The sequence below is a fragment of the Myxine glutinosa genome, chromosome 13 (genome assembly GCF_964187855.1).
Source record: "Myxine glutinosa chromosome 13, kmMyxGlut1.1, whole genome shotgun sequence".
Taxonomy (NCBI): Eukaryota; Metazoa; Chordata; class Myxini; order Myxiniformes; family Myxinidae; genus Myxine; species Myxine glutinosa.
The window spans coordinates 9,352,622-9,364,949 of record NC_136273.1 but is presented as its reverse complement, the minus strand read 5'-3'; the positions used below and the strand labels follow the sequence as shown (position 1 = coordinate 9,364,949).

Genomic DNA, 12,328 nt, shown 5'->3' with positions numbered 1-12,328 from the left:
ATTGTCACCGTACTCGCAAGCCGTTCGCTTTGGCTTTGCGAATGGACCAAACCATTTCATGTAAATAGAGGGGGGGGATATAATTTTCGATATATATATAGTACGGGCATGCCCTAGTATATTCAAATACGAGTGTGTATGGTTACCAAGAATACGCATCACTATGGCCTGATTCCCTTGACCATACAGAGCACAGAGATCCAACATCCTGGGCAAGTCGAACAGGTAGTTCTCGTAGATTATTTCTCCATAGACAGATGGCGTGATAAAGTGTTCCTGCAAGAGTGATGGAGAGGATACGTCAAAATTAAAATCGTAACTAGAAAGCAACTCAAAGGGCAAAGCCCGTCCACATCTGCTTTGTACACAAACGGAACTTGACGAAAACAGCAGACAACACAACAACAACAGGCATTTTAAGGCCATTTTCTCTGCAAGAGCGGGGGTTCGCCCTATTAGAAAACAGCAGAAAAAAGAAAAAAGTAGGATTTATCAAGCAGTGTTCTTCATATTCTCGTAATAAAGTTTTTTTTGAAAATTTGATGACGGGCTTTGCATTTTGAGATGTTTTTCAGTTGGATTTTAATTGAATAATGAACGGACAAACAAATGAGGTGAAAGTGGCGGCTCACCTCGTCTTCACGAAGAGTGCCCACCCGCAGAAACACGAGGAAGACAAGACGGTGCAGTGCACCGTGCAGCTTGCTCGCGGCAGCAGGGATACGAGTCCCATCGTAGGGTCGAGGAGCTAACTGCAGGTACGAGTCCAGGCTTCCCTGTAGCCTGTCATCGAATACGACCTGTAATGGAAAGCCACGTCATCGACCAATCACTACAACCCGTAATACATCGCAAACATCCACGACACAAGAGACCATCCGCCATTGGTAGGAGGCCTCGCAAGGTTTGGACTCTTCATTAATTTAATGCAAGTACCAAGTTGAATGGTTTGATCTTTCTCAGCTTCCCAAAGCACCTTGTGAAGCAACACAGTTACCTTGTTACTCCACAAGGTGCCTCAACCTGCTGATCTGGAAATCTCTGCAAATATTGCTTCATAACGCTGCACAGCTCATTTGCTGCAAATCGTCGAATGCTCTGGATGATATTGTATCGATGGCCTTGTTATAGATTTAAAAACAACGAAACAGGAGAAAGTTAAGCGGTGAAAGATCAGGTCAATTGTAGTCATCACCACATCTTCCGCAACCCCCAATGTAAAAATGCATTGTAGGTAAATGTTTGTTTTTTTGTTATTTACCATTTATTGCGACCAACTGGAATCTCCCACGATGACGCTATCTCCGAGGGCCTTTCACTTAATCACCGCAGGTAGGTTGGTGGTCTTTCCGTCTTCTACCGACTCCTCTCCGGCCTTGCTCCCCCAGCTCTCTCTGGGCTCTGTCCCCCAAATATTCCTGCAGGTCGCACAAGATCTGCCTGCAACTGCAACCCTCTTATGGTTAAACTGCCAAAATCAAGACTCTCTGCTCACCTTCACTCCTTCATTCCTATTTTCTCCCGCCTCTGGAACAAACTCCCTCACTATCTTCAATCCCACTCCTCCCTCCAGGTCTTTAAAACGGCTGTTCACCACCATCTCTTATCTTTCCCAATCCAAAACCTTGATCTTTTCTACCCCCGCTAATTTCACCCCAAATCCACTTTTTTGAGGTGACTTTTGACTTCTTTCCTGGAAGTCCTTGGTGTCCTTGCGTTTTATACCTATCCTGCCTCCCCCCAGGCCCTCTCCCTCCAAAAACATCTCCCGATGTCCCTGCTCTCAAATGTTGCGTTTGTGTGCTTCCTCCCCTTCTCTCCCCATCCTATCGACCGCTCCCCTTTTTATATACTTTGTTTGCTTGTTTGTTTGATTTGTTTGTTTGATAAATGTTAGCTCTTTCACGAGCCTCGACTCTGTACACAAAAAAAAAAAAAAACTTTCCGAGAGTGCATTTGACTTGACCTCATTGACTGAGGTACGTCAATTTAAATAATGCTGATTAACAGAACAACTCCATGGAGTCAACTATCAACATACAACGGGCTTGACGATGGTCTCTTTGCAGGACTTGTCCTGCATGCCACTCAAATCATTGGGAGAAAAGGGATTGTCTTTATAGATATTTCCTCTCATTATTTTTTTTCATTATTAACTTTGGTGCTCTTCCGAGTTTGACACACAACTTGTTTTTATACACGAGTCGGCCTGCACAGTGTGGACACTTTGTGACAAAAGAGCAAAGCACACTTTGGTGTAATGAGCGACAACTCTAGACGTGGACATCTTAACTAGAAAATAACTAATTATCTCCAACTGTGCAAAACCACCTCTTTCACATACACTTGGTGATACAGATTTTCCAGAAACAGTATGACCACGAATTATAGTGGCAGTACTGGAAACTGTGACGTTCTAATATGTATGTGCACTGCAGAGTGCATTCAGAAAGTATTCAGACCCCTTCACTTTTTTCACATTTTGTTATGTTGCAGCCTTCTGCTGAAATCGTTTAAATTCATTTTTTCCCTCATCAATCTACACTCAATACCCCATAATGACAAAGAGAAAACAGGATTTTAGAAAGTTTTGCAAATTTATTAAAAAGAAAAAACTGAAATATCACATTGACATAAGTATTCATACCCTTTGCTATGACACTTCAAATTTAGCTCAGGTGCCTCCCATTTCTCTTGATCATCTTTCAGATGTTTCTACACCTTGATTGGAGTCCACCTGTGGTAAATTCAATTGATTGGACACGATTTGGAAAGGCACACACCTGTCTATATAAGGTCTCACAGCTGACAATGCATATCAGAGCAAAAACCAAGCCATGAGGTCGAAGGAACTGCCTGCAGAGCTCAGAGACAGGATTGTGTCGAGGCACAGATCTGGGGAAGCCTACAAAAAAATCTCTGCTGCATTGAAGGTTCCCAAGAGCACAGTGGCCTCCATAATTCTTAAATGGAAGAAGTTTGGAACAACCAGGACTCTTCCTAAAGTTGGCCGCCCGGCCAAACTGAGCAATCGGGGGACAAGGGCCTTGGTATGAGACGTGACCAAGAACCCGATGGTCACTCTGGCTGAGCTCCAGAGATCCTGTGTGGAAAAGGGAGAAACTTCCAGAAGGACAACCATCACTGCAACACTCCACCGATCTTGGCTTTATGGCAGAGTGGCCAGACGGAAGCCAAACAGTTCAATCTAGGTTTCATCAGACCACAGAATCTTGTTTCCCCCAGTCTGAGTCCTTTAGGTGCTTTTTTGCAAGCTCCAAGCGGGCTTTCATGTGTCTTTCACTGAGAAGACGCTTCCTCAGTGAAAGACATTTCTGCGTTGTTTAGGCCAAAATCGCTGGGCAAAATCACTGATACCTCATTTTTAAAGTCCTGGTACTTGGTCATTTTCTTGATTTCTGCGTTGTTTAGGCCAAAATCGCTGGGCAAAATCACTGATATCTCATCATCAATGCTGTCTTTTCCTTTTTGTTCCCGAGTACAATGTCCAGACGCAATGCTTTGTTTTCTATATTCACGCTTGATGGAATTATGAAGTCGTACGTGAGCATGACATCCTCATTTTCAATCATTTCAATTCGTCCTCATTACTGGGATGTTTACATTTTTCCAGATCTGCCAATGAATCACCTTGCATACTTTGTTGTGCGTTGTGTGTAAAGTTGTTCTGATAATAGGTTTTTGCATTCTGAGAGCAGGTGATGAGTACTCTGTTTCTGTCTTGCAGAATCTACACTTATCCATCTGGCTCAGTCCCGCCATCTTTTTTAATCAATTGGTGTAGTGTCCTTTATCTCGGACATTTATTATGATTTTGTTAACTTAAGTGTGTTTTGCTTGGCTCTTGGTTTTTTCCCTTCTACCCCGAACATAATACTGTCTAACGTTCTAATTCCCCACCCCCCCCCCCCCCAAAAAAAAACAAAAAAAAACAAAAACATTTATTTTATTTTCTCCACGTGTACTGTTGTCTCATCCTGTATTTTCTGTCCAGGTGCTGTTCGCCCCACCCCCATTATCTCCTTGCCATCCACCGTTTGCCCTGTTCACGTGACTCGTGGTGGTCCCTCTCGGCTCTCCCCCCGTTGGTATTTTTGTGCATATAAGATTGTTCATAGTTCTGTTTAAATATTTTTAAATATGTTTAACCTTTCCCCTTCTGTTTTTTATTCAGTGGTATATTACAACACGCTGTTTTTCTTCCTATTTAAAAGGCTTTTCTCAATTTCCTCTCCAACTCATTCCACTTCAAAAAAAAGAAATTCAATATCTTATACGTCTCCCTCACTACATGGTCTAAATTCACATTCATTCCATCCCTCCTCCATCATCCTGAACCGGATTGCTAACTTGAAAATCACAACAAACCCAATTTGTTATCAATGTTCGTCTTTCATTAATCATCCACTTTCTAAACTCCCCTCTTGCCCCTCCCATCCAAATCCCCCCCCTTGCACCTACACTCCGAAACATCCCCCTTGCCCCTCCACTCTTAAACTCCCCCCTTGCCCCTCCACTCCTGAACTCCCCCCTTGCCCTTCCCCTCCTAAAATTCCCCTTTGCCCCTCCCCTCCTAATCCCCCCCCTTGCCCCTCCACTCCTGATCTCCCCCCTTTCCCCTTCCCTCCAAAACTCCCCCCTTGCCCCTCCCCTCCTAAACTCCCCCCTCACTCCTCCCCTTCAAAACTCCCTCCCAATCCCTCCCATTCAATTCTCCCCCCATACCATTCCTCTCCAATTCTCTCTCCTCCACCCTCCTCCTCCAAGCTGCCTCCTCCCCACTTCGTCTCCCTTCTATCTCATACCTCCACCCCCCCAAACCTTCTACTTTCCTCTGCCCCCCCTCAAACAACCCCTCACTGTGCCGCATCCCTTCACCAGCAAACCTTTCATCCTCCTCATCCTTCCCTTTCTTGGAACTCTTCTGCAACATCTGAAACACTATCAACTGCTCTCCCTACCTCCCCCTCTCATCCTTCATCTTACCCTACTCCTCCCCTCCCCTGTCCTGTACCCGATGCTCCCCCTCTCTCTTCATTAACGGTATGGACCTCAAACATCCGGGGCCTTCGCTCAAACCTGACTGATCTCTCCATACAGGTTGCTTCTGACAATCCAGACTTGATCTGCTTAACAGAGACTTTCCTCCTTCAAGATGTCTCTGATTCCTTAATATCTCTTCCTGGTTACTCCCTCCTCCGGTATGATAGACCTGAGCCTCGGCCTGGTGGTGGGGTGGCTATCTTTGTCAAAAACTCTTCCTCACTCTCCTTGCACTGCTCTCTTTCCTCCTCACCCGCAGGAGTACCTCTGGTTACGGCTTCCTCTCCGCTCCCACCTTTTGTTCATATGTGTTCTGTACCGTCCCCCAAACAGTGATGACTCCATCTACATTTCAATGTCTGACAACATGGACCAACTTCTATCCACTCATCCCAACTCTCTCTTCCTCATATGTGGTGACTTCAACTGTCATCATGCCACCTGGTTGGGTGTGGGTTCCTCTCTCACTAGTCATGGCACCTCAGCAAAGGACTTCTGTGACTCACTGGGATTGACACAATCTGTCAATTTCCCGACCCGGATCTCAGCCAATGGAGTATCTTCTCTTCTAGACTTGGTTATGACAAACTTCCCTGCTAATGTCTGCTGCTCTTCTTCTGCTCCAATCGGTTCTTCTGATCATGTGCTTGTCAAAGTGGACATCTCTCTGGCCATTCTCAGAGAGCCTCCTCAGCGTCGACGAGTCTGGCATTTCACTCAGGCTGACTGGGACGGTCTTCAAGGAGCCATCAATCGTCTGGATTGGTCTCCCATCTCCACTGCCTCTGACATCAATTCTTCCTGGGAATTCTTCCAAAGCAAACTGATCTCTCTCATGCACAGATTTATCCCATCTCGCCTTCAATTGTCTTACCCTTCCTCCCGTCCATGGTACACTGAATCTTGTGGTGAGGCAGTTGCCCTGAAACAACTTGCCTTTGCCTCTTGGAAGGCTAATCCAACTGAAGGAAATCTCAGTTCCTTCCACCAAGCTCGGAACAAGTGTGTGTCTACCCTCAGGAGTGCCAGGAAGCACTATCTCTCCTCACTCAAGAATGAACTCTCAAACCTGTCTCCTTCCTCCAAATCCTGGTGGCGTCTGGTCAAATCCGTTTCTGGTGTTTGTTCCCCCTCCACCCCCTCCCTTACCTCAAATGGCCACACAGTTGACATCGCACGTGACAAAGCCGAATGCCTCAACTCTGTGTTCGCCTCGAAATCCTTAGTCCCAAACCCATCTCTCTCTGTTCCCACCTTTCCCAGTCGAACCCAAATGCTCCTGGACTCTGTGTCCTTCTCTCCTGACAAGGTGGAGGAGTTTTTGTCAAACCTCGACTCTGATTCTGCAACTGGACCAGACGGCATCAGCCCACGGGTCCTAAAATCCTGCTCTGCCGCTCTATCTCACCCTCTCTCTGTTCTTTTCACCCTATCTTTTGCTCAAGGTCATCTGCCAGCATCCTGGAAATCAGCTAACATTACCGCTTTACACAAAAAAGGTGCAAAAACAGATCCTTGCAACTACAGACCAATCAGCCTGCTCCCAATTATCAGCAAAGTCATGGAATCCATCATTGCTTCGGATATGAAATCTTTCCTCTTCTCCAATGGCTTGATCTCTGATCATCAATTTGGTTTCAGACCAGGTCACTCTACTCTGGACATGCTGCTTCTGCTGTCTCAACAATGGATGGAGGTCCTGAATGCCAAACAGGAAATCAGAGCTGTCTCCCTTGACATATCAAGGGCCTTTGATACGGTCTGGCACCCAGCTCTGCTCACCAAACTCTCCTCCTATGGTATCCATGGAAATCTCCATGCATGGCTTGCGGACTTCCTCTCTGGTCGTAGTCAACGTGTGGCCCTGAATGGATTTCTCTCATCTCCCCTTCCTGTTCAGGCTGGAGTTCCCCAAGGAAGTGTGCTGGGCCCTGTGCTTTTTCTGGTCTTTATCAATGATCTCTCTGACTCTCTGGAAAATCCTCTCTATCTCTTTGCTGATGACTCCACTCTCTGCCGCTCCATTCCTCTTCCCTCAGATAGGCAGTCTGCAGCCTCCTCACTCTCTGAAGACCTGGACAAAATCACAGACTGGTCAAACAAGTGGAACATGTCTTTCAATCCTGCCAAATCTCACTCTCTTACTATGTCTCTCCGAAAAGATCGACTGGACAACCCTCCCATCTACTTTCTCAACAATCCTCTCCAAGAAGTTCTGTCACTCAAGCTTTTGGGTCTCACTATCTGCCATGATCTTTCTTGGGAAAACCACATTTCCAAGCTGGCCTCCAAAGCCAGTCGCCGACTGGGCATCCTCCGTCGTGCGAAGTCCATCCTCGGCACACCTGAGCTCCTCACCACATACAAGGCTTTCATCCGCAGCTCAATGGAATACTGTTCTCCCCTATGGGCTGGTGCTCCTGCCTCACACCTGGCTCGGCTTCACGCTGTTGAATCCAAAGCTTTCAAAATCATTGGAATCTCCCGCGATGAAGCTATCTCTGAGGGCCTTTCACTCACTCACCGCAGGCAGGTAGGTGGTCTTTCTGTCTTCTACCGACTCCTCTCCGGCCTTGCTCCCCCAGCTCTCTCCGTGCTCTGTCCCCCAAATATTCCTACAGGTCGCACAAGATCTGCCAGCCACCCTCTGATGGTTAAACTGCCGAAATCTCGGCTCTCTGCTCACCTTCACTCTTTCATTCCTCTTTTCTCCCGCCTGTGGAACAAACTCCCACACTCCCTTCAATCCCTCTCCTCCCTCCAGGTCTTTAAAACAGCTGTTCACCACCATCTCTTATCTTCCCCCATCCATAACCTTGATCTTTTCTACCCCCACTAATTCACCCCAGATCCACCTTGTTTGAAATTCCAACTTATTTCCTGGAAATCCTGGCAGTGTCCATATGTTTATACCTCTCCCACCCCCCCCCCCCTTCACATGCCTCCCCCCCTTCACATGCCTCCCCCCTTCACATGCCTCCCCCCCAAAGCCCTCTCCCTCCCACAGATCTCTCGATGTCTCCATGTCTCTCGGTCCCTGCTCTCAAATGTTGTGTTTGTGTCCTTCCCCCTCTCTCCCCATCTTGTCTACCGCTCCCGATGTTATTTGTTTTATGTGTCTGTTTGTCTTTCTGTGTGATTAATTTTCGCTCTTTCACGAGCCTCGATCTTGTATACAAAAAAAAAAAAAAAAAAAAAAAAAAAAAATTCATTCTCCATCCCAGTTGAGCTGACCTCTTCTTAGCCATTCCAATGAGACTTCTTTGTCTATCACACTCTGTCCAATTCATTTTTGTATTTTCCTGTTCTTTTGTCATTCTCCTAGTTGTTGGTGAATATTTCTTGATATTTATTTTTACCTCAGCCACCAGAGGTGGATGGAGGTTATGTTTTCACCCCTGTTTGTCTGTGTTTGTTTGTTACTTGCTGGAAAAGATAGCAAGTATGTTGATCGGTTGGTTTGTCTGTTTGTCTGTCTGTTTGTCTGTCTGTTTGTTCGCAGTACTACGTCTACACCGTTGCACGTAGAATCGCCAAACTTTACACACATATTTGTCTTGCCCTGGAATAGACTGTGCCCAATTTTTAACTCTCTCGGCCCAAGGCCTCCATTATGACGTCATAATTCTATAATTCGACAAGTACAAAACTTCATCCAATCAAGATGCAATTTCTTGAGCAACATGTCGGCATAAACTGGTGGAGGAAAAAAAATTAGTGATGACGTCATCGGTCACGTGGTTCGGCCGCCATCTTGGAAAAACCGAAAAACTTTGCACCTCTATATCTTCGAAAATGCTGTATAGAAAAAATTGAGACATGGCTCATTGTAAAGAACTCTCCATGGGGAATAAAATATGTTAATGATGATGTCATAGGTGCCTCCATTATGACGTCATAATTCGACAAGTACAAAACTTCATCCGATCAGGATGAAATTTCTTGAGCATCATCAAGGAATAAATTAGTTTAGAAAACAAATAATGATGACGTCATCGGTCAAGTGGTTTGGCCGCCATATTTGTCCAAAATGGCCGATAAAAAAGGACATTCCGGCAAGTCCTCGGTCTCTGACCGATTTTTCATTTGTCTGTTTGTCCGTTTGTGAGCAAAATATCTCAAAAAGTTGTTGACGGATTTGGACGAAATTTGTATGTGACGTAGTCGAAATTATTCGATTTTGGTGAAGATCCGGATCCGGCTAGTATAATTTTTAAAGTGATTCTTCACCATTGGGAGATAGGGCCAAAAACGATACATAGCAGGATATCTCAAAAAGTTATAGATGGATTTGGACGAAACTTATTGGACAGGTCGTGTGTGTGACGAGGAAGAATCGATTTTATTTTGGTGAAGATTGGGATTCAGGATCCAGCTAGACTAATTTTTTTAAGTGATTCTTCACCATTGAGTGATATGGCCAACCAGGCAGAGGTATGCTCTCTAATGAGTGCCGTTCTAGTTATATATTTATTTCCTCTTTTTTGCAATTGTTGGGGCTGTATTTGTTGCCGTTTAATTTTCCTGTGTGGAGCGTGTGTGTCCTCTATTGTTGTCACTATGTCAAGACAATATACCAGTCCAAATATTTTTTACCTCCGCCACCGAAGGTGGATGGAAGTTATGTTTTCACCCCTGTCTGTCTATTTGTCTGTGAACAAGATATCTCAAAAAGTTGTTGACGGATTTGGATGAAATTTGGTGGAGAGGTAGCATATGCGACAAGGACAAAATGATTAGATTTTGGTGAAGATCCAGATCCGGATAGTATAATTTTTCAAGTGATTCTTCACCATTGGGAGATAGGGCCAAAAACGACATATAGCAGGATATCTCAAAAGGTTATGGACGGCTTTGGACGAAACTTGGTGTGTGTGACAAAGACGAATCGATTCGATTTTGGTGAAGATCTCAATATGGATTGGGATACGAGAATAATTTAATATTTAAAGTGATTTTCACCATTGAGAGATTGGGCGAAAAGCGATATACAACATGATATTTTAAAAAGTTATGGACGAGTTATGACGAAACTAGGTGGTGGAGTTGGTTCGGTGACAAGAACAAGCCGATTCGATTTTGGTTCAGGTCCGAATCCAGATCCAGCCTATCATTGGGATTCAAAACATTAACTGCTCAGCCTGGCGGAGGTATGCGCTCTACTGAGTGCCATTCTAATTCAATTGTGTGCCAGTACCGTAGCAATATTCTAAAATCCTCCCCCGATCTATGGAGGTACTGTATCAGTGGCTACCAGAAATGATGTAGCAAGGAGCTAAATACAGGGTGTTTCAAAAAGATTGATAAAACTTTGAATTTGACTTCCTGCCATTTCTTTGTTTTTTGACCAACACCGTTTTCCTTTTCAGGGTTTGGTGGTGTTATCGTGCTATTTGTTCCCTGGGATTTCTAGCTCCGTAGCTCAACTATGCAATTGACAGTGGAGCAGAAGACAAAAGTGGTGGCTCTGTGGTATGAGACTAAATCAACAACCACAACAACATTTTCTGTGGGGCAGAACCACCTGAGGAGATCACTGAGAGGTACCTGAAAGTGCCTAAGGTCACATACTTGTGCGCCTTCAATGCCAGATGGGTAATGCTAGGGCCTTACTGGTTTGAGAATGACAACAGCAGGATGGTGACAATCAACAGTGAGCGCTACCGGGCCTTGCGCCAGAAGTTCCATAATGATCTAGCCAAAAAGGTCACCCCAAACCAGCTAGCTCAGCATGACCTGGTTTATGCAGGATGGTGCACCCCCACATACAGCTGGTGACACCATCACTTTCCTGCAGCAGCTCTTCGGAAACCGCCTTGTTGCCCTGGGTACCGCTCTGTCTACGTCAACCACTCTGCCACACTGGATGATTTGAAGCAGGAGGTGTCAGACTACCCCCAGGCAGTGCCACATGAGACCTACAGGAAAGTTGGACAGAACTTTGGAGTCAGGATCAATGCCTGTCTGAACCGCAGAGAGGCACACATCGAGAACGTCAATTACAAGGATCTTGCGCAAATGCCAATTTCAGACCTTGGGCTCTCACTAACTCTAGCAGTGACTTTACTGCAATATCAATCATTGATAGAAAATACCATGTCATAACCTTTCAAGAAATGTTTGGTTCACGTTGCTGAGGTTTCTGTTTCTTTGTAAATAAACGTTTGAAGTTATATCACTCTTTTTGAAGTTCAAAGGTATCCAATGCTGTTGCACTTACTTGTGACCAGAAATGGGCATGAGGCAGACACAGTAGCCAATGAAGGTCTCGGGCAAGGTAACGCGCTCTTTCGCACCACAATTCCATATCTCCTTGGTCATCGCCGGCTGGCGGAGGCTTGTAGCGAACAAACACTCGGTTTGTGCACCAGCGGTGGTGCTGGTGAAAAGATTTGAGACAGACACATCTGCAACGTAAATATCTGTTCAAGCTTCAAGTCTGCCCCACATAATAGGACAGGACACCAACAACAACACAACAACAGGCATTTTAAGGCCATTTTCCCTGCTAGAGCAGGGGTTAGCCCCACATAATAGGATACCGTGGTAATGAAAGTAGTGGTGGCGAACAAAGACAACAATGATCTTAAATCAGTCGCCTAGTGTAGAAGTACAAAGATGAATAGGGAAATTCATCCGTTAAGTTTAATCTACAATTTCAATCTATGATAAATAAATTAAAGTTTCAGGCTCCGAACATCATGATCAGCGCTCCTGTTCTCGGCAAATACAATCATACTACTTACTGTATATGTTAGGTGTTCAGAGTAGGTATGTGCTTAAAAAAAAAAAATTCTCAACTAGAACTCAACATTGATGTGTCTAAACTTGTCTTTAGGACCAGAGTAGGTCTGCGTCGATGAAAGAATAAGGACAACACATTTCCTCAACAAAGTCTTGGCACTACCGAGAGCTGAAACACACAAGGAACAAAGTATAGTTTTCAAACTCGATCCACTTGCACCAAATGGAGTAAACGAGAATTATTCTCTTTCTTTTCTGTCTCCGCCATTTGTTTCTCTTTTCCTGCATTCATTTGTCTTTCCTCTTCTTATTAATATTTTCTCCTAAGTCGTTGATTTTTTTTTACCTCCATTACTGGGGGTAGACAAAGGTTATGTTTTCACCACTGTCTGTCTGCTTGTCTGTGAACAACATATCTCAAAAAGTTGTGGACGGATTTGGACGAAACCTGGTGGACAGGTAGCGTATGTGACGAGGAAGAGTTTATTCAGTTTTGGTGAAGATTCGAATCCAGATCTGG

At 44.9% G+C, this 12,328-nt stretch overlaps 1 protein-coding gene across 5 annotated transcripts in view; it reads right to left on the bottom strand.

The window, feature by feature from the left end:
• ASCC2 (activating signal cointegrator 1 complex subunit 2) overlaps positions 1–12,328 on the bottom strand; it is a 53,606-nt gene that overhangs the window by 38,031 nt on the left and 3,247 nt on the right. For 4 of the 5 annotated variants that reach the window (XM_068133715.2, XM_068133717.2, XM_068133716.2 and 1 more), the window contains exons 3-5: positions 11,285–11,443; positions 633–800; positions 147–276 (exon numbers count right to left, since the gene is read on the bottom strand). In XM_068133715.2, the coding sequence (XP_067989816.2) occupies positions 147–276; positions 633–800; positions 11,285–11,443 (457 nt within the window). Of the gene's footprint in view, positions 1–146; positions 277–632; positions 801–11,284; positions 11,472–12,328 lie in introns of all 5 variants that reach the window. The other variant, XM_068133718.2, reaches the window with a different exon arrangement.